Below are 23,392 nucleotides of genomic sequence, written 5' to 3'. Positions count from 1 at the left end.
CAAGTGGTTAGAATTTCGAACGTGCTGCCTGAGAATGTGGTCATGGCAGATTCAACTGCAGCTTTTTAAAGTCAATTGGATAAGTACCTGAAGGTAAGATATTTGCAGGGCTCGAGGAAATCGCAGGAGAGACGTTCCGACAGCACAGGCCTGATGGGATGAATGTGGTCCTTTCATGCTGGAGACGTTTGTGATCTAACAGCAACTTCACAGCAGGTTACAATGGGGAAACACATCTAATAACTTGGGTATCTCAACACCAGTAACAAAACATCGACAAATGCTATCTAATAAATATTAACAGTATAAATAACAGAAAACAATCTTTAAGCCTTAAAATGATTTTATTGAACTATTTTGCTTTGTGGATTAACAATATTTTGCAGGATTCCACAATCATCAGATATTATTGGTGTTCTTTACTCTTGCAATATTAAAGTAAGAAGGAACAGTCTGCTCAATGATGTGCTCTACGGATAAAGATAAAGCATGTATCTATTGCAAACAGTTCATTACATTCTCTCCTTCTTATGTTAAGGATTCATTCTTGAGCAATGTTTCTGATTTGTGAGGTCGACAGAATCATCATTTCCAGTATCAAGTTTGAATTTGATTTTCTTTTGTATCCACCTCTCACTCAGCTCCATTTTTTTGTCATTGTTCGTACTCTTTACTGTCCATTTTGAGGATTTTGGAAACTTCAAATACCCAAGGATGCTGCTTTTTGGAGGAATATTAATGTCTCTCTTACGCAGTCTTCTCACAGGGCAAGGTCTAAAAAACTGGAATCTTTGAAGATTTTTTCTTTTAAATATTATAATTTTGAACTTCCAAATTGTTGGACAAATTCTGGAAAGGTATAGACATCACCCCATCCAATGGTAGGAGTCATACTGATAAAATCATCCAAGTTCATCTTTGACTCTAAATTTGAACCAAGGTTACAGGTTAAATGATGCAAGTTTTAAAAGACAAAGCACCAAAATTGTAAACAACCTATTAAAATGATCCTCCAGCCATTGGAACAGATGTTCCTTATTTATCATAAACTTTTATGCTTTTGCAATCCTCTACTAAATATGCCCGTAACCAAAAATCAAACAGCATTTTACTGTAAGAAATAAAAATGTCCACAACTCTTCAATCCTCATGAACACACCTGAATTCTGACCTATGGTCAGATCACATTAGGAAACATAACAAGAAAATGCCACCCAAAATATTGAAGGTAGTGTCCACCTTTGACCAGAAACTTAACTGGACCATGAACTGGTCACATCAATTTTTTCAATTTGCTACACAAGTGGGTTGGAGGCTGGGAATTCTTTGGTGAGTAATTCATCTCCTGATTCCCCAAAAGCCTGTTGGCAGTGCACAAGTCACTAGTGTGATGGAATACTGGGCTTGAATAGGGGCAGCTCTAACAACAGTTGAAAAGCTTGATATTTGCCCAGATAAAGTAACCTGCTTGGCAGCACCTCTTCTACCACCATCAAAATTGGATCCTTTTACCACTAATGCACAATGGCATCAATGTGTACTACACACAAGATGCATTGCAGCAATTTGTCAAGACTCGTTCTCCAGCAGAACATCTACCATCTAGAAAGAAAACAGCAGCAGATGCATGAGAACACCATCACTCGCAAGTTCCCTTTGAGTGCACACACTACCTGCCTTGAAAAATCATCATCGTTCCTTCACTATCACTGGGTCAAAATTGTGGGAATCCCTTCCCAACAACATTGTGTGTGTCCCGACATACATAGACTGCAGCAGTTCAGGAAGACAAGCCACCATCTTCTCAAATACAGTTAGAGACAGAAAATACATACTGTCATAGCCAACACCACATCCCTTGAACCAATAAGATTAAGTGACAACTATAAGCCAGGTAACATTTGAAAACTCCATTAGAAAGCATGCATTATCCATTTTGGTGCATCGTGATAAAGGTTTAAACACATCTTATTTCACTGACCTGAAGTTTGAATACAAGGATATGGTGGAGGAATCATACGCCACGTTCCATTAACATCTTTCATATGAGATCGATCTGAAGCAAATGTCTTCAGGTACAGATCTGCTCGTAGCACTCTCATTTTTCTGAACAAGAACAATAATACCATTTTCTGAATTATATTTTATTGTCTTTTCTCACATTGATTTTTTTAAATCTCAAATATTTTTCTCTGTCAGATGAAATGCTTCGAAAACACAAGACAGAAGGAAACAATCTGCTTTTTTTGCATTGATCGCTGTGGAAAATTGGAGTGATGTGAAAAAACCACCACTAAGTTCATCTGAATCAAAGTAGTCTCTACTTTCAAATATTCATTGATATGGTCTGGAGGATAATTTTCATTATAATTTTTCATCTAGAGCACAGGGGACTTGACATGCTAGAGAGCTGTCACAGGACTAAAATGTTGCAATAATTGGGGCAAAGCCGAGAAAGCAACAAAATAAGGAAAAAAGGCTGACTATGAAAATGTCAGATAAAGGAAAGATGGCAGAATCTATTGTTAGTTGGAAATTTGCCTTCTTTTTCTCATTTCTCTCCATTCAGAATTATTTTTCTTAGCATCTTGGCATTCACCCAAAACCTTGTCAGTTCTGGTTCCATACTTCCCTCGGAGTTTGGAAATTATGGGTTCAAATCCCACGCCAGAGAGCAAGGTTTTAGGATGACTGTCCCACTGAAGTTCTGAGAGAGTGCTACGCTGCCAGGAGTGCTGTATAATAGGACAGTCTTAAACGGAAGTCTTGTCTATTCCTTTGGGTGTAAAAAACTTCTGCTATTTCAGGAAATTCAGAAACGATGGTGGTGCAATGGTAGCATCCCTAATTCTGGGTAAGAAGGCATGAGTTCAAGTCCCACCTGTGTGATAATATGTCTGAACAGATTGATTAAAAAACATAAGCATTATCCCTGGCTTTTTGATGTCCCTCAACCAAGACAGCTAAAAACAGATTATCTAGTGATATTATCATGTTGCTGTTCATGTGTGCTTATTGTGCATCAATTGACTACTATATTTCCTATATTACAGCAGTGACTCCATTTTAAAAAGTAATTAATTGATCATTAAGAGCTTGTTTGCATTTTGAGTTAATGTTCCTTGCTGCCATATGATTTGATGGTCTATAGCAAATGTATCCGACAGTATCCTAACCAAATAGCCATTCTTTCACGCATGGGCTTAAACAGTTGTACATTTAGTTATTTGGGCATGGATCATCTGCATCAAATACAACTCACTTCGCACTTACAAGACCACAGGAACAGATAGAGGCCATTCAGCCCCTCAAGCCTATTTTACAATTTAGTGAGATTACGGCTGATCAGTGATCAAAAACTGTCTACTCCACTTTCGCCCATTTTCCTTATTTGCTTCGATTCACAAAAATACATCATCTCAGATTTAAAATTTACATTGATCTGGCTAGCCATTTGTAGAAGTTGGTTTCAAAATTCTTCCTTTGCATGTAGAAGCATTTTCAATTCACTCCTACAGGCCGCAGGGTTGAGCTTTATCCTTTAGGTCAATTGCATTTTCAAGCTTATTGTCTCCATGGTTAGTAATGGTCATAAGATCTTCAACTATGAACACTGAAAAACTGTGAAGAACTAATCGGAGAACCACTTCTTAAACAGCAGCTTATCTCACCTTCTAAAAGCTGGTCTGATGAGATCTTCAGATCTGAAGGCTTCTTTCAAGTAAGTATCGAAAGGACATGGAAATGGAAGTGTTGTATCCAGGTCATAGATCTCACAGTGCTGTCCTCCACAATCATGAAGTAGGATAACATGGTAATCCTAATTTAAAATATTATTATTATTATTGATGTTTGCTCGACCAGCACATCAGATTACAAACTCTATATTTGGCATTACACATTTATGAATTATATACTACTGTAACAGATTCTTACCAGGTGTTTCTGTAATCAAAATATCCCAGAGCATTTGCACAATTAGTTACTGAATTAAAAGTCATAACTGTTACAGGAAGAAATGCTTTGCATCCTGACCTACTCAGAAACTTGGCCCAGCATACTTCAATTTTAAAACTCTATTTTTAAAAATTCTTTCATGTTCTGTAAGCATCACTAGCTCAGCATTCGTTACCCATCCCTAATTGCCTTTGAGAAGCAACTATTTTGAATGGCTGCAGTCCATCTGGTATAGATACATCCACAGTGCTGTTCTTGTGTTTGCATGCCTCCATAGTCTTGCCTCTCTCTATCTCTGGGGTCTAGATTAGAGTGGTGCTGGAAAAATACAGCAGGTCAGGCAGCATCCGAGGAGCAGGAAAATCGACGTTTCAGGGCAAAAGCCCTTCATCTTCTCTCTATCTCTATTGTCTTCCAGCATTACATTTCTCAGAGGTATATGTGTGCATTCAATCTGGGCTCTTACACTTCTCTAATTTTAACTAGGCCTTGCCATCAGCACCTAGGCCCTAATCTCTGAAATTTCCTCTGCAAATCCTTCGATTTCTCCCTCCTCCTCTAAGATGCTTCTAACAACCTTCCTCTTTGATAAATGTTTTGATCCCCTGTTCTAACATCTTCCTATCTCGCTCATTTCCAATTTTGGCTAATAATCCCTACAGTGAAGCTTTACAATATTAAAGGTGCTATAAAAAAAATGTTATTGGTTGTGGGTGGAAGGTTTGCCAAGATGTAATAAGAAATGCTCGCTTAGCTTTCAGTACTGCCTAGGAATCTTTAGAGATTCACCTGAACTGGTAGATATGATGTACATAGATTTATACAAACTAATATTGTGAAATATGTCTATATTTTGTCATTGCACATAAACATTAGGTAGACAAAGAAGAATCATAGCTGTATTTACTATTCCACACGGAAGTGTCAGTCTAAATTGTGGCTTGAAATTGGTTGAAATCTGGCTGGGTTCTCAATTAATTTTGCCAGAGTTATGTCATACATAAGGTGGAATTCTATTTTGTCTTACAATGAATTATACAACAACTTATACATATAAAACACCTTTAACGTGATGAAATGTCCCAAGGCTCTTCACAGGACCATTATAAAACAAAGGCCCTGAAGAAGGGCTTATGCCCGAAACGTCGATTCTCCTGTTCCCCGGATGCTGCCTGACCTGCTGCGCTTTTCCAGCAACACATTTTCAGCATTATAAAACAAAGTATGGCCCCAAGCCACACTTAGGTGACCTAAAGCTGGGCCAAAAAGATGAGACTTAAAGACTACCTTTAAAAGCAAGGTAACAAGAGGAAGAGATGAACAGAGAGAATTGCAAAGCATGATGAAGAAAACATCAGCAAAGATGGAATGATGAAAAGCACACATTTCCAGGAGTTGGAAGAGATTGGAAAGATAGGGAGAGGATAAGGCCATGTAGGGGGTGACAATAAGAATGAGAAATTCAAAGATTTTGTCTGACGAACAGACAATGTAGGTCAGCGAACACAAGGATAATAGGTGAATTGGACCAGATGCAAATTTGCACAGGGGCTGCAAATAGATTGGCTCAGACTGTTGTCAGTGAGAGCAATGGAGTCAGTAGCTATTAAATGGAAGTTTGAGCAGAGTCTGAATCAATGGCTTCAGTCTTCTTGGTATTGAATGTCAATAAAGCAATCTGATAATCGCGCAAAATTGGAGGATTTGAAAGAGGTGAACATAGAACATAGAACAATACAGCACAGAACAGGCCCTTTGGCCCACGATGTTGTGCCGAACATTTGTCCTAGCTTAAGCACCCATCCATGTACCTTTCCAATTGCCACTTAAAGTTCGCCAATGATTCTGACTCTGCCACTCCCACAGGCAGCGCATTCCATGCCCCCACCACTCTCTGGGCAAAGAAACTACCCCTGACATCTCCCCTATACCTTCCACCCTTCACCTTAAATTTATGTCCCCTTGTAACACTCTGTTGTACCCGGGGAAAAAGTTTCTGATTGTCTACTCTATCTATTCCCCTGATCATCTTATACACCTCTATCAAGTCACCCCTCATCCTTCTCCGTTCCAATGAGAAAAGGCCTAGCACGCTCAACCTATCCTCGTATGACCTATTCTCCATTCCAGGCAACATCCTGGTAAATCTTCTCTGCACCCTCTCCAAAGCTTCCACATCTTTCCTAAAGTGAGGCGACCAGAACTGCACACAGTACTCCAAATGTGGCCTAACCAAAGTCCTGTACAGTTGTAACATCACTTTACGACTCTTGAATTCAATCCCTCTGCTAATGAACGCTAATACACCATAGGTCTTCTTACAAGCTCTATCCACCTGAGTGGCAACTTTCAAAGATCTATGAACATAGACCCCAAGATCCCTCTGCTCCTCCACCTTACTAAGAACCCTACCGTTAACCCTGTATTCCGCATTCTTATTTGTCCTTCCAAAATGGACAACCTCACACTTGGCAGGGTTGAACTCCATCTGCCACTCCTCAGCCCAGCTCTGCATCATATCTAAGTCCCTTTGCAACCGACAACAGCCCTCCTCACTATCCACAACTCCATCAATCTTCGTATCATCTGCAAATTTACTGACCCACCCTTCGACTCCCTCTTCCAAGTCATTAATAAAAATTACAAACAGCAGAGGACCCAGAACTGATCCCTGCGGAATTCCACTTGTAACTGGGCTCCAGGCTGAATATTTACCATCTACCACCACTCTCTGACTTCGACCAGTTAGCCAGTTTTCTATCCAACTGGCCAAATTTCCCTCTATCCCATGCTTCCTGACTTTCTGCATAAGCCTTCCATGGGGAACCTTATCAAATGCCTTACTAAAATCCATGTATACTACATCCACTGCTCTACCCTCATCCACATGCTTGGTCACCTCCTCAAAGAATTCAATAAGACTTGTAAGGCAAGACCTACCCTTCACAAATCCGTGCTGGCTGTCCCTAATCAAGCATTGTCTTTCCAGATACTCATAAATCCTATCCCTCAGTACCCTTTCCATTACTTTGCCTACCACCAAAGTAAGACTAACTGGCCTGTAATTCCCGGGGTTATCCCTATTCCCTTTTTTGAACAGGGGCACAATATTCACCACTCTCCAGTCCCCTGGTACCACCCCTGTTGACAGTGAAGACAAAAAGATCATTGCCAATGGCTCTGCAATTTCCTCTATTGCTTCCCACATAATCCTAGGATATATCCCGTCAGGCCCGGGGGCCTTGTCTATCCTCAAGTTATTCAAAATGTCCAACACATCTTCCTTCCTAACAAGTATCTCCTCTAGCTTACCAGTCCATTTCACACTCTCTTCTTCAACAATACGGTCCCTCTCGTTTGTAAATACTGAAGAAAAGTACTCATTCAAGACCTCACTTATCTCTTCCGACTCAATACACAGTCTCCCACTACTGTCCTTGATCGGACCTACCCTCGTTCTCGTCATTCTCATGTTTCTCACATACGCATAAAATGCCTTGGGGTTATCCTTGATCCTATCCGCCAAAGATTTTTCATGCCCTCTCTTAGCTCTCCTAATCCCTTTCTTCAGCTCCCTTCTGGCAATCCTGTAACCCTCCAATGCTCTGTCTGAACCTTGTTTCCTCAACCTTATGTAAGCCCCCTTCTTCCTCTTTACAAGACATTCAACCTCCCTCATCAACCAAGGTTCCCTCACACGACCATCTCTTTCCTGCCTGACAGGTACATACATATCAAGGACACGTCGTATCTGTTCCTTGAAAAAGTTCCACATTTCCACGACATCCTTCCCTGACAGCCTATGCTCCCAACTTATGCTCCTCAGATCTTGTCTTACAGCATCGTATTTACCCTTCCCCCAATTGTAAAACTTACCCTGTTGCACGCACCTATCTCTCTCCATAACCAAGGTGAAAGTCACAGAATTGTGGTCACCATCACCAAAATGTTCACCCACTAACAAGCCTATCACTTGTCCCGGTTCGTTACCAAGTACCAAATCCAATATGGCCTCCCCTCTGGTCGGGCAATCTACATACTGAGTTAGAAAAGCTTCCTGTACACACTGCACAAACACCGCCCCATCCAATCTACTTGATCTAAAGAGCTTCCAATCAATGTTTGGGAAGTTGAAATCACCCATGACTACTACCCTGTGGCTTCTGCACCTTTCCAAAATCTGTTTCCCAATCTGTTTCTCAATCTGTTGTAGGGTAGTACATAATGTTTTCAGCGGGAGTGTAAAATGAATCCTATGGCCTTGGATGGTGTTATTGAGAGAGGGTAACAGTCTGAGGGAGTTAAGGATAGACATTTCTCCCAGATACAGTTAGAAGTCTGATAAAAGGCCTTAAAGAATCTTGAATCATCATCAGAAAACAGCTTAAGCCATTCTTGAGCACTGTATTGCTATTTGCTCTGGTTTATTTTTATCTCAGCAAACTACTATTCTAACTCCAACTTCCCTTTTGTCTCCAAATCAACAAACATTGTCAGTTTCCAAATCTGTGTCTGTTTTCCCCATACTTTCATGGTTGAATGTCTTGAATATGAATTCTGCCCTGCCAGAATGCTGAAACCACCCTTTGTAAAGTTGTCCTCTAGCATCCTCTGGAGGGTTAGTCTATTCCTCTTCTCATCAATCTCAGCTTCTCGGTGTCTTCAATGTGGGACAGCTGAGTGGGACAGACCTCACTTGGTTCCACTCTTACCAAGTGGTTATCTGTATTATCAACAATCCTTCTCTTTACAATCCTGCATTGACATTATCTAAGTAGAGATATACTGATAGTGGAGACATTCCAGAGAGGTTCACTCGGTTGATTCCAGGTATGAAGGGATTTTATGAGGATAGGTTGAGTAGATTATGCTCATACTCATTAGTGTTGAGAAGAATGAGAGGCGATTTTATTGAAAGATATAAAATTCTTAGGGGGCTTCACATTGTACATGTGGAGAGGTTGTTTCCTCTTGGTTGAAGAGTCTAGGATCAGAGGGCATAATCTCAAAGTAATACATTGTCTAGATAAGACAGAGATAAGAAGGAATTTCTTCTCTTAGAGGGTAGTGAATCTGTAGAATTCTTTACTGCAGAGACTGGGTCACTAGCACTATTCAAGACTGAAATAGACAGACAGATTTCCTTTCAGTAAGAGAATAAAGGGTTGAGGAAAAAGCAGGAAGGTAGCTCCGAGGGTTATCACATCAGTCATAATTTCATTGAATGGCAGAGCAGACTTGACGGGGCGAATGGCCTACATCTGCTCCTAGATCTTATAGTGTTTAATATTGTAATAGCTGGAGCAACATCTACTCTGGCACCATTTCTTTGAGCTCAAGTGGTATTTACCAATTTAAATATCTCAGAACTCCCTTCACCGAGGAATCTATTCTTGTTACCTTCCTCATCTACTTTCTGTTCCTCGGTAACATTGTGCAAAAGGATTTGTTGAGTCTACTTGAGAGGGCAAAATGCCCTCAGTTCTGCCTTAGCTGAAAAACAGCAGCTCCAATAATGTATTTTGAAGAAGGATAGTGGTGTTCTCCCTGGTGTCTAGGGTAACATTATTGAAATAAATAAGATGTTTAAGAGAATTTGATAAGGTAGATTTGGAGAGGTTGTTCTCCCATGTGGAAGAGGCTAGGATCAGAAAACATCACCATCTGCAAGTAAGGGGTAAGGGGCTGCCCATTTAAAGGACAGACGACGAGCAATTTCTTCTCTCAAGAGTCTTTACTGCAGAGAGCTGATGAGGATGGGTCATTAAATATATTCAAGGTTGAGAGAGACAGATTTTTTAATCATTAGGGGAAATCAAGAGATTGAGTAAAATCAGTAAAGTGGAATTCAGGACTATCAGATTAGCCGTGGTCTCACTGAATGACTGAGCAGACAACCGGCCAAATCCTTCTGCTCCAAGTCTTATTCTTCAGTAACTCACATTGTCTGGTCATTATCACATTGATGTTTGCTGGAGCTTGCTGTGCACAAATTGCCTGTTGATGTTCCTACATTACATGCATTTTGGCTCAGCTTTATCCTTCCACCACTTGTCTTAACCCATTCATTAACCTGTATTTTCTGTCATCCAGTCTTTTATGCACAGCAATTTAGTCAATTTAAACACTGGGAAAACGAAAAGCTCGCCTTTGGAGCCCATCACAAACTGTAGCTCTCCACCAATTTCAACCCATTCCATAATCACTTTAGGGTGTAGGTTTGCTCGCTGAGCTGTAGGTTTGATATCCAGATGTTTCATTACCTGGCTAGGTAACATCATCAGTGGCGATCTCCAAGTGAAGCGAAGCTGTTGTTTCCTGCTTTTTATTTATATATTTGTCCTGGATGGGGTTCCTGGGATTTGTGGTGATGTCATTTCCTGTTCGTTTTCTGAGGGGTTGATAGATGGTATCTAGATCTATGTGTTTGTTTATGGCGTTGTGGTTGGAGTGCCAGGCCTCTAGGAATTCTCTGGCATGTCTTTGCTTAGCCTGTCCCAGGATAGATGTGTTGTCCCAGTCGAAATGGTGTTTTTTTTCATCCATGTGTAGGGCTACGAGGGAGAGAAGGTCGTGTCTTTTTGTGGCTAGCTGGTGTTCATGTATCCTGGTGGCTAACTTTCTTCCTGTTTGTCCTACGCAGTGTTTGTGGCAGTCCTTGCATGGAATTTTGTAGACAACGTTGGTTTTGTCCATGGGTTGTACTGGGTTTTTTAAGTTTGTTAGTTTTTGTTTGAGAGTGTTGGTGGGTTTGTGTGCTACTAGGATTCCGAGGGGTCTTAGTAGTCAGGCTGTCATTTCTGAAACTTCTTTGATGTATGGTAAGGTGGTTAGGGTTTCTGGCTGTGTTTGGTCTACTTGTCATGGTTTGTTCTTGAGGAATCTGCGGACTGTATTTTTTTGAGTATCCGTTCTTCTTGAATACGTTGTATAGGTGGTTCTCCTCTGTTTTCCGAAGTTTGTCTGTGCTGCAGTGTGTGATGGTTCATTGGAATAGTGTTCTGATACAGCTTCGTTTGTGTGTGTTGGGATGGTTGCTGGTGTAGTTAAGTATTTGGTCAGAGTCTGTCGGTTTTCTGTATATGTAGGTTTGTAGTTCCATAATCGCTGTTCTTGCTCGAACCAAAAACTGTCCATTTCCACTGCTGTGACGTTGCCCATCTCCTCCCTTGCTTTAGCCTACCTGCTGCCAAAACCTTCATTCATTCCTTTGTCAAGCTATCCCAATTAACTTGACTTCCTCTCACACCCTCCAAACAGTTCAGCACATCTAAAGCTATCAACAATCTATCCCACACCAACTACCTCTCACTTAACACTCTGTATTGACGTACAACTGCTCCTAAAACCACAAACCTCAAACTTAAAAGTCCCACAAGTCTGTTTCAACCTTTTAATAGCAAGACCTCCCTACATCTGGAACTTTCTCCAGTTCCATAATTCTCCTGGAATATTACGAACCTCTAACGATGGTTTCTGTAAATCCAGTACTCCTCCTGAGCTTCCATTGTTAGCCTTATTTTAAACTGCCTCAGACTTGATTTCAGCAATTCTTTTCCTAAACTTCTCTATCTTGTTCTCTTTTAGTCAATTCTTAAAGCCCATTTCTTTGAACAAGCTTTAAAAATCACCTCTTCCAATATCTCTTGTGTCAGCTTGGCAATGCTTTGTGAGGCATTTTTCCTGCATTAAAGACACTGTATGTACACAAACCAGTGTCACCACTGCTGTATAAATTTATAGCTAAAAGAAAACCTTGCCTTTCAGTATGGTATTTTTTGGCCAAGGAGTAGTCAGATTCTTGTACATCTTTCTATTGAGTGATCAGAGAAAAGAGCTTTGACAAAAAAGTTTTAATAATTACCACATTTTTAAATTCACTTGTACAGTCAAGAACGGAGCTTAAGAATGTAACTTATGCAAAGTTATTCGCACAGTTTGGAGGAGCTAGGATATTTTTCTTAGAGAAGATTAAAGGAAGGTATAACAATTGTGAGAACTGTTGGAAGAAGCTATTTTCTCTGGCAAGTGGATCAGTGACGAGATTTAAATTAATTGGCAAAAGAGGAAAATGAGGAAAATGTCTTCACTCAGAGGAATATTAAGATGTGATATTAAGATTAAACTTAGGTGGAATCATATTCCATTGAAACTTTGAAAAGGCATTTGGAAATTTACCTGAAAATAATTAATTTACAAGGTTAATGGGGAATGAGCTGGGGTGTGGGGCTAGGTCTTTCAATGGGCCAGCACAGGTACAATGGGCTCAATTGCCTACTCCTGTAATAGAACAAGCCAGAAAAAGACCAATACACTTTAAAAGTAAAGGACTGAAAAATTCTTATGCCATTGAAAGTGTAGCTATAAATATTGATTTACAAAAGAATCACTTACCCAGATTACAGGCTGATCTCCACTGCCAGACTGCTGACTCCAAATGGGCACCTTTGGAGTAATGAAATAAACAGAACAAATTGCAAGTTGGACAAAAACAATTATCCAATTCTTTGATTTGACATGATAATTATGTAACCACGCTATCATGCCAGTAATATGTTGATTAGATCGTTTTGGATAATGGTCGCATGGTGATAATGTCACTGAACTAGTAATCCACAGGCCTATGTTAATATCTTTCGAATCGCATCATGGCAGCTGGTGGAATTTACTATCAATAAATAAACTCTGGAAAATAAAGCTTGTGTTGTAACAATGAGCATGAAGAATAGTGTCAATTCTCATTTTTAAAAACTCATCTGGTTCACTGATTAGATTAGATTAGATTAGATAGATTAGATTAGATTACTTACAGTGTGGAAACAGGCCCTTCGGCCCAACAAGTCCACACCGCCCCGCCGAAGCGAAACCCACCCATACCCCTAAATTTACCCCTTACCTAACACTACGGGCAATTTAGTATGGCCAATTCACCTGACCCTGCACATCTTTGGACTGTGGGAGGAAACCGGAGAACCCGGAGGAAACCCACGCAGACACGGGGAGAACGTGCAAATTCCACACAGTCAGTCGCCTGAGGCGGGAATTGAACCCGGGTCTCTGGCGCTGTGAGGCAGCAGTGCTAACCACTGTGCCACCGTGCCGCCCACAAATGTTCTTTAGGAAAGGAAATCTGCCATCTTTCTGGTCCACATGTGACTCCAGATCACAGTAATGTAGTTGCTAAATTTTAACTGTCCTCTAAATTCAGTTCAAGTGCAATTAGAGAAGGGCAACAAATGCTGGTCTTATCAGAAAACCCCCACTTTCCATGAAAGAATGAACAGAAGAAACTCATTCAAGGGGCTGCAACACATGCAATTTTTGATTTGATCGATTATTGTCTCATGTACACAGGTACAGTGAAATATTTTGTTTTGCGTGCAGTACAGGCAGATCAAACCATACAAAAGGTTTAGGGTAATAAAAGATGTGTAAGAGTAAGATCTGCTGGAGACAGCTTGCAAAATGTTGCCATGGTCCAGCGCCATTCTGGAAGATGCTCCAATAATCTTATTTCATGGCTGATTATGAATCTCTCCCACTTTTACTGCCTGCCACTGGCATGTCATAGAGTCATAGTCATAAAGATGTACAGCATGGAAACAGACCCTTTGGTCCAAATCGTCCATGCTGACTAGATATCCCAACCCAATCTAGTCCCATCTGCCAGCACCTGGCCCATATCCCTCCAAACCCTTCCTATTCATATACCCATCAAGATGCCTTTTAAATGTTGCAATTGTATTAGCCTCCATCACTTCCTCTGGCAGCTCATTACTTACAAGTGCTACCCTCTGTGTGAAAAGGTTGCCCCTTAGGTCTCTTTTATATCTTTCCCCTCTCACCCTAAATCTATGTCCTCTAGTTCTGGACTCCCGCACCCAGGGAAAAGACTTTGTCTATTTATCCTATCCATGCTCCTCATGATTTTATAAACCTCCATAAGGTTACCCCTCAGCCTCCGACGCTCCAGGGAGAACAGCCCCAGCCTGTTCAGTCTCTCCTGAAAGCTCAAATCCTCCAAACCTGGCAACATCTTTGTAAGTCTTTTCTGAACCCTTTCAAGTTTCACAACATCCTTCCAATAGGAAGGAGACCAGAATTGCATGCAATATTCCAAAAGTAGCCTAATCAATGTTTTGTACAGCCGCAACATGACCTCCCAACTCCAGTACTCAATACTCTGATCAATAAAGGAAAGCATACCAAACACCTTCTTCACTATCCTATCTACCTGCGACTCCACTTTCAAGGAGCTACGGACCTGCACTCCAAGGTCTCTTTGTTCAGCAACACTCCCCAGGACCTTACCATTGTGTATAAGTCCAGCTAAGATTTGCTTTCCCAAAATGCAGCACCTCGTATTTAACTAAATTAAACTCCATCTGCCACTTCTCAGCCCATTGGCCCATCTGGTCAAGATCCCATTGTAATCTGAGGTAACCTTCTTCGCTGTCCACTATACCTCCAATTTTGGTGTCATCTGCAAACTTACTAACTATACCTCTTATGCTCACATCCAAATCATTTATATAAATGACGAAAAGTAGTGGACCCAGCGCTGATCCTTGTGGCACTCCACTAGTCACAGGCCTCCAGTCTGAAAAACAACCCTCTGTTTTCTACCTTTGAGCCAGGTCTATATCCAAAAGGAAAGTTATCTCTGTATTCCATGAGATCTAACTTTGCTCCCACGGGGAACCTTGTCAAATGCCTTACTGAAGTCCATATAGATCACATCTGAAACTGACAACCGGAAGCGGCAGGGACAGGCCACTATAAATGCCGGAGGAAACACCACAGAAGCGCTTCACAGGAGGCTCCCAAGCACTGAGGATGTCGCCTAGACAGGCGATGAAACGTTTGCAACAAAAACTTCCAGCTCGGCGAACAGAACCACAGCAACGAGCACCTGAGCTACAAATCTTCTCACAAACTTTGAAGATCACATCTACCGCTCTGCCCTCACCAATCCTCTTTGTTACTTCTTCAAAAAACTCAATCAAGTTTGTGAGACATGATTTCCCATGCACAAAGTCATGCTGATGTCCCTAATCAGCCCTTGCCTTTCCAAATACATGTACATCCTGTCCCTAAGCATTCCCTCCAACAACTTGCTCACCATCAATGTCAGGCTCAATGGTTTATAGTTCCCTGGCTTGTCCTTACACCTTTCTTAAAAAGTGGTACGATGTTAGCCAATCTCCAGTCTTCCAGCACCACACCTGTGACTATTGATGATACAAATATCTCAGCAAGGGACCCAGCAATCACTTCTCTAGCTTCCCACAGAGTTCTAGGGTACACCTGATCAGGTCCTGGGGATTTATCCACTTTTATGTGTTTCAAGACATCCAGCACTTCCTCCTCTGTAATATGGACATTTTTCAAGATGTCACCATCTATTTCCCTACATTCTATATCTTCCATGTCCTTTTCCAAGGGAACAATGATGCAAAATACTTGTTTAATATCTTCCCCATCTCCTGTGGCTCCACACAAAGGCTGCATTGCAGATTTTTGAAGGGCCCATTCTCTCCCTAGTTACCCTTAATGTATTTGTAAAAACCCTTTGAATTCTCCTGAACTCTATTTGCCAAAGCTATCTCATGTCCCCTTTTTGTCCTCCTGATTTCCCTCTTAAATGTACTTCTACTGCCTTTGTACTCTAAGGATTCACTCGATCTATCCTGTCGAGACCAGACATATGCTTCCCTCTTTTTCTTAACCAAACCCTCAATTTCTTTAGTCATCCAGCATTCGCTATACCTACCAGCCTTTCCCTTCCCCCTAACAGGAATATACTGTCTCTGGACTCTTGTTATCTCATTTCTGAAGGCTTCCCATTTTCCAGCCATCTCTTTACCTGTGAACATCTGCCCCCAGTCAGATTTTGCCTAATACCATCAAAATTAGCCTTCCTTCAATTTAGAACTTCAATTTTAGATCTGGTCTATCCTTTTCCATCGCTATTTTAAAACTGATGGTCGCTGTCCCCAAAGTGCTCCCTCACTGACACCTCAGTCACCTGCCCTGCCTCATTTCCCAAGAGTAGGTAAAGATTTGCACCTTCTCTCTTCGGTACATCCACATATTGAATCAGAAAATTTTCTTGTACACACTTAACAAATTCCTCTCCATCTAAACCCTTAACAGTATGGCAGTCCCAGTCTATGTTTGGAAAATTAAAATCCCCTACCATAGCTACCCTATAATTCTTACAGATAACTGAGATCCCCTTACAAATTTGTTTCTCAATTTCCCTCTATTAGGGGGTCCATAATACAATCCAGTGTTAGAAGGAATTGCAGGTTGGTACTCAGATTATAAATGTGCATTCCTTGGCCACCAGGCCCTGTGGATGGATGGGTGCTCAGAATTTTTAAGTCAGAGGCAGCGACACTACCCACTGCACAAGACCTCCTCCTTTCCTGCTTGTATATTTTCACTAATCTGATTGAGAGGGGAGTTAAAATGGGATCCCTCTGCTGGTTTAGTGGGGAACTGCAGTGTAATGTGAGATTACGTCTTTCAGAGCACGCTTATCTCAGACTCGTCCATTTCCAAACAATGAAGTTTAACAATGAAGTGTTTTGTATTTAAATTAAGTTGGTTATTTTGGGCACTTGATCCTTTTAATGTGCTGAATAAGCAGAGAGTTCACTGAATGTGTCATGTACAAGTTTGTAGATGTAAGAGTACAGGTGGCTGTTCAGGTCATTGTATCTCTTTGAAACAGCAATTCAATTCGTCTCACACCACTACCTTTCCTCCATAGCCCTGCAAACATTTACCATTCAAGATTTTAGCCAATTACCTTTTGAAAATTTTCACTGAATCTACTTTTTACATCTGCAGCAGGTGGCTCAGTGGTTAGCACTGCTGCCTCATAGCACCAGGAACCTGGGTTCAATTCCTGCCTCAGGTGTGTGGAATTTGCATATTATCCCAGTGTCTGTGTGGGTTTCCTCCCACAATCCAAAGATGTGCAGGTTAGTTGAATTGGCCATGATAAATTGCCCATAGTGAAAGGTGCATCAGTCAGAAGGAAATGGGTCTGGGTTGGTTACTTTCGGAGGGTTGGTGTGGACTTGTTGGGCTGAATGGCCTGTTTCCACACTGTAGATAGTCTAATTTTCATGCAGTGCATTCCAGATCAGTACAACTTGCTGCAAAAATTGTCAATTATATTAAACTTTTCTCTTGTTATTTACCCTCCTGCCAGTGAAACATTTCTCCTCATTCATGTTACCAAAACTCTTGCTATTTATTAACCCTTCTGTTCACTTTCACTGAGCTTTTTCTGCTCTAAGTAGAACAATGGTGTTTCTCTAGTCACTCTATGTCAGTGAAGCTCTTATCCTGTGACAGAAATCCAATAAATTTTCACTGCCCCATCTCTAATATCTTTCCATCCTTCCTGAAGGTGGGTTTCAGAATCAGGCAGACAAATATTCCAGCTGGGACCTAACTAATCATTTGTAGACTTTTGCATAACTTCCTTGTTCTTGTATTTTATTGTATGTAAAAAAAAAAGATCCAGGATAAATAGCAGCAACTTGTGTAGTCGATTTACTGTAACAAAATGCCTCAAAGCACTTCATGGGATCATTTTAAAATAAAAACAAAATCGACACCAAATCACACAAAACTAGAGGCTATGTCAAACACTGGTTCCAATTGTCCTTGCTGCTGAGTAGAAACCAATTCATAGCTGTTCTGTCCCCTCGTGATGGAAAAGTTTACAAGAAATACAGGCAGGAATAGACCATTTGGGTCTTTGAACGTGCTTCACCATCACCATAATCAGATTATGATCATAATCAATGTTCTACTTCAACTGCACTTTCCTGCAGTGGTCCCAAACCTCTTTAAAAATCTATCTTTCTCCATCTCTCTGTACTCATTGACTGATAATTTCCACATCTCTAAAGTAGAAAGTTTCAAAGATTCACAACCCTTTGGATAAGAAAATGCCTCCTTATCTCAGATTGAAATGGCCAACTCCATATCCTGAGACTTATCCTCATTCTTGATTCTACGCTATGAGAAAACAGCTTTTCTGCACCCACTGTGCTAAACTCACAGAATTTTATGCATTTCAATGAGATAACCTCTCAGTCTTCAAAACTTCTGATAATACAGGCCCATTCTATTCAATGTTTCCTCAAAGAATTGACTCTTCATTCCAGGAATGAATCTGTTCAGCTTCTCCATACCAACTCTGGGGCAAATATATTCTTCCTTCAGTATAGAAACCAAACTATACATAACGCACCTAGTGTGATCTTACGAAGTACTACATAATTACAGCAAGACTTCTCTACCCTTCTACTCTAACCTGCATGCTATAAAGGCAAACATTCAATTTGCCTTCCTGCTAGCTTGCTGTAATTACATGTTAACTTTTTGCAATTTGTTTACAGACTTCTTTCCATGTACTCTTCACCACAAAGTTTCCCTAATCTATAAATGTCTACTTCAATTTTAAAACATGAATCTACTTTTCTCACCCAAGCGGATGATTTCAAATTTTACCATACAATATTCTGATGGATGTGTGCAGATTTTTCTCATTGTGCTGGTTAATTTTACAAGATAACAAAAATGAATTTACCTCAAGAATTATTGCTATTTTAACAAAATGTTCAGCTTACAATATTTGTTCTGATTATGATTTCAATTATTCAGTTTTTTGAAGCACCCAGTTAGATATCAACCTTGATTAAAGTGGACAGCATTTTTATCTTGGCAGTCAGGATGGTGCGTGTTCAAGTTCTACAGCATTGACCGAAGCACAAAATCTGGAAGGAGAGCACTGCTTTTTTGTGAATAATTTATTCTTATGCATGCAATTTGATTAACTCCGGCTGATAATTGAGCTAATGCAGGGAAAATTGGGGTAAATAACACTGTTCCCACTGGTGGAAGGAGTGAGAACAACAGGACACAGATTTAAAGTAATTAAGAAAAGCAACAATTCAAACATGAGAAGAAACGCTGTTACAGATCGAGTGGTTAAGATCTGGAATGTGCTGCCTGACAGCTTGGTGGAAGCAGGATCAAGTGAGCTTCTCAAGAGGAAATCGGATTATTATCTGAAAAGGAAGAGTGTGCAAGTACAAGGTGAAGGTAGGTGAGCAGCATGAAATGTACTGTTTAACCAGACAGTGAGTGCAGACATGTTGGGCTAAAAGATGTCCTTTGGTGCGGCAACAGTTCTGTGTTTCTATGATACAGGCAAAAGAGAAATTTGGTGAAACTCTTGCACCTTGGACTGAGAAAATGTACACTCATTTGCGGACTGCACTTACCATCTTTTGGTCGTTTGATATGAAAACAGTATACCATTCTTCCAGAGGATGTTGTCTTCTGTTCTTTATGTATTCACAAAGTTTCCATATATTTTCTTCACTAAGGAAGTATTTTAATATAAATGTTAACATTCGTTGCAAAAATATTTTATTCTAAATCAAATGCTACAATTTGAAATATTCTGGGCACCAATCAGGAAAGACTTATGTATGATGTGAGGTGGGGTTGGAAAAGTCAGGACTGTCTCTCCAGAACAGAGAAAATTAAGAGATGACTAAATGCAAATTTAATACTGCAGATAAGGCACTGGAAATTTTGTAGCAAGTTACTCACTTTCTAGCTACTCAAAGCCTGTCCACCATCTACATGGCACATCAGGAAACACTCACCATTTACTTGGCTTGGTGCAGCTCCAACAATGCTCAAGAAGCTTGACACCACCCACAACAAAGCAGCCCACTTGATTAGTATCACATCCATTACACTTAAAGTTACTTTTCTTCACCCCTGATGCACAGTAGCAGTGTGTACCACCTACAAATGCACTACAACAAATCACCAAGCTCTTTTGACAGCACCTTCCAACCTCTCCCATCTGGAAGGATAAAGGCAGCAGATGCTTGGGAATACTACCACCTGCAAGTGCTAATCCAAGCCACTTACCTTCCTGACATGAAACCATAGCACTGTTTCCTCAATGTTGCTGAATGAAAATACTGGAACTTCAGTACTATGGGTGTACCCACAAAACAAGCGATGCAGCGGTTCAACAACATGGCACACCTTCACATTCTTAACAGGAAATTAAGGATGGACAACAAATACTGGCCTAGCCAGCTGTCCCCATGAACAATTTAAAAGTGGAATCTAAGATGATGAGGTTTTGAGAGGATCAATAAAAAATGTAATTGCTTCTGAGAAATGAGTCATTAGCCAGAGTTTATAGATTTAAACTTATTGGTTAATGAGGCGGGGGAGGCATGAAGGGAAATATTTCTACTCTGAGAGCTGTCAGAATCTGTAATACTCACCACAGAAAAGGTAGTAGAAGCTGAGTTCAAAAATAATTTTTAATAGGATTTGGACAGGTACGCAAGGATGAGGAATTTACAGGGTTACAGACAAAAAAAAACTAGGCTGGAGCACCAAGCAGAATACTTTTTGAAAGAGCAAGCACAGACAATGACAAGCTGAACAGCCTCCTTCAGTTCTGTAATATTCTACAAATCATAAGTACAAAGTAGGTTTTGCTTTCTCTTTGTTTTTTGAAAGCTGTTCTCATGGCTGGGCTCAGACTGTGGAAGTACTGGTGCTATTTTGGTGCCTCATTTTTCTGGTCATTGTGTGAAGGTAGAAGATGCTAGCAGCCTACTCTGGACCCAAGGGTCACATCAGAGGTGAGTCTGGACCTGTCTTTTCCACATGAAAATGAAATATACTGCCTTGGAAAGGAGACTCTAAAGAAAATAAATACAAGTCAACTACAAAATGGAATTTACAATCTACTAGAATAATGCTAAAATATTTTCAATCATAATTTAACTACTAACAACGTAACAAATATAGCTTGCTCAGTGCTGATTACACTTTAGTTAAAGGCCAGATTGACTGTAAACAACTTTTTAGTCCTAAAAGTAAATTATAAATAATCCTTCAAAAGAAAAAGTACACTTATCCAATTATATTGCATATTCCTAATTTCAGCTCAGAACATTTGAACAGGAGGACCTAAACTGCCATAGCAGCAAGAACAAAATCATGTGAAAATCCTCCATGCTTGGTTGGAGAGAAACCCTATCAGGGAAGGCAGGTGCAGACAAATACAGAGATAGAAGCTTGGCTGTCTGGCAGAAAGCAGAGTGGGGATAAAAGGGTCCTTCTCAGAATGGCAGCTGGTAACAAGTGATGTTCCACAAGGCTCAGTGTTGGGACATCTTTTCACTTTATACATGAGTGATCTAGATGAAGGAAATGAGGGCTTTTTGGCTAAGTTTGCAGACAATACAAAAGATAGGGAGAGGCACAGGTAACATTGAGTAGGCAGGGAGACTGCAGAAGGATTTGGATAGATTAGGAGAGTGGGCAAAGAAGTGGCAGATGAAGTACAACGTGGGAAAGCTGAAGTCAGGAACTTTGATAGGAAGAATAGAGGTGTGAACTATTTTCTAAATGATGAAAAAATTCAAAAGTCTGAAGTGCAAAGAGACTTGGAAGTTCTAGTCCAGGATTCTCTCAATGTAAACCTGCACGTTGAGTCAATAGTTAGGAAGGCAGATGCAATTATGGCATTTATTTTGAAACAACTTGAATCTAAAAGCAGGGATGTACTTCTGAATCTCTACAAGGTTCTGATCAGACCACATTTGGAGTATTGTGCGCAGTTTTCAGCCACATATCTCTGCGAGGATGTACTGGCCCGGGAGCACGTCAGAGGAGATTCATTAGAATGGTCCCAGAAATGAAAAGCTTAACATATGAGAAATGTTTGAGGACTCTGAGCTTATACTTGGAGTTTAGAAGAAGGAGTGGGTATCTAATTGAAACATACAGAATACTGAAAGGCCTGGACAGAGTAGATGTTACAAGATGTTTCCATTGGTAGGAGAGACTAGGACCTGAGGGCATAGCCTTAGAGATAAAGACCTTTTAGAATGGAGATAAGGAGAAACTACTTCAGGCAGACAGTGGTGAATCTATGGAATTCATTGGCACAGCAGGCTGTAAAGATCAGGCCATTGAGTACATTTAAGACTGAGATAGATAGGGTCTTGAGTATGAAGGGGATCAAAGGTTATGGGGAGAAAGCGGGAGAATGGGAATAAGAAACTTATCAGCCATGATTGAATGGTGGAGCAGACTTGATGGGCTGAATGGCCTAATTTCTGCTCCTATGACGTATGGCCTTAAATCTTACAACAACAAAATGTAGTTACATATTACCTTCACAGAATAAAATAATTTAAGGTGTGATTATCAAGTAAAATTTGAAATTGACCACCCAGTTAAAAAAAATCGAACATGTCACTGAAGACATGATCATAGAGGGAGAGAAGCATATCGGTTTTGGGGGGAGATACCGGAACATAGGGTCCAAACAGCTGACCTCCCCCCAAAAAGGAGAAATAAATCAAAAGCTGTCAAGGATTGGTTGGAGGTCAAGATTAGTGTGGTGCTGGAAAAGCACAGCCGGTCAGGCAGCATCCCAGGAGCAGGAAAATCGACGTATTTGCTTTTGCTTTCGGCTTTTGCTCGAAACGTCGATTTTCCTGCTCCTCAGATGCTGCCTGACCGGCTGTGCTTTTCCAGCACCACTCGAATCTCGACTCTAATCTCCAGCATCTGCAGTACCCACTTCTGCGTGATTGGTTGGAGGTAACATTTCAGGGATATTACAGGCAGGAGTCCATTCAGCTCGGCCGGCAATTTTGTACAAAAAAAACCTGATCGATCCCACTTCCTCCTTCTCTCATAGCGTTGAAAATTTTCCTTTCAAATGTTTGTCCAATGCCTAACTGAAAGTCATATCGGTTTCCTCTGCTCTCTCAGGCAGTGGACCTCAGATCACAACAAATTTTGCTCTTAAAAAATACACTGATAACATAACTTATGTTTAATTTCAAAGAAAATGCAGCACAACTTGTGGGACCTACACCCACATTGAATAACTGAAACTATTTTTCCACAGTGACATTTGACAGGCCTGCTTACCAATAACAGCTGGTGTAAACACAATCTTCCTTTAGAATGGCTGGGATCTGGCTCTTACCTCCTGGGTCTAACCTCCCAGGGTTAGGGTTTGGGCTACTCATAACAACTTCGCAACAACAACAAATGAAATTTAGAAGCTAAACTGCAGGACACCTAAATATTCATTCGATATACTAAACAGCGAATTCATTCAAACCAATCTAGCTCAAGGTAAGAATCAACGTGATTACAGCCGTAGGAACTATTCACCGGGGGTTAGGATTAAAGCAGGAAGCCGGAGTGGAATAGCAGGTGCACATCGAAAGACCGCTCCGCCTACCCAATGACGTAGCATCGGAACGCTTGCTGCGCGCGCAGCTTTCGTTACTTGCATGAAGCCGGTTGATGTCTGCAGACGTAAAGTTGTTGTTTT

At 40.7% G+C, this 23,392-nt stretch overlaps 1 protein-coding gene across 1 annotated transcript; it reads right to left on the bottom strand.

The window, feature by feature from the left end:
* Nucleotides 1–307: 307 nt before the first annotated feature.
* On the bottom strand, nucleotides 308–23,232 carry ntaq1 (N-terminal glutamine amidase 1). Its single transcript, XM_087986216.1, has 6 exons — nucleotides 22,981–23,232; nucleotides 19,272–19,371; nucleotides 12,352–12,402; nucleotides 3,672–3,820; nucleotides 1,982–2,106; nucleotides 308–924 (listed from the first exon to the last, which is right to left on the bottom strand). The coding sequence occupies exons 1-6, from the start codon at nucleotides 23,079–23,081 to the stop codon at nucleotides 815–817; spliced, it is 636 nt and encodes a 211-aa protein (XP_087842342.1). The 5' UTR covers nucleotides 23,082–23,232; the 3' UTR covers nucleotides 308–814.
* Between the last annotated feature and the right edge of the window lie 160 nt (nucleotides 23,233–23,392).

The sequence above is a fragment of the Chiloscyllium plagiosum genome, unplaced genomic scaffold (assembly GCF_037043375.1).
Source record: "Chiloscyllium plagiosum isolate Xiang-an unplaced genomic scaffold, Cpla_swu_hap1 HiC_scaffold_4, whole genome shotgun sequence".
Classification (NCBI taxonomy): domain Eukaryota; kingdom Metazoa; phylum Chordata; class Chondrichthyes; order Orectolobiformes; family Hemiscylliidae; genus Chiloscyllium; species Chiloscyllium plagiosum.
Note: the sequence above shows the minus strand (reverse complement) of the source record. Positions and strands in the feature narration are given on the sequence as shown.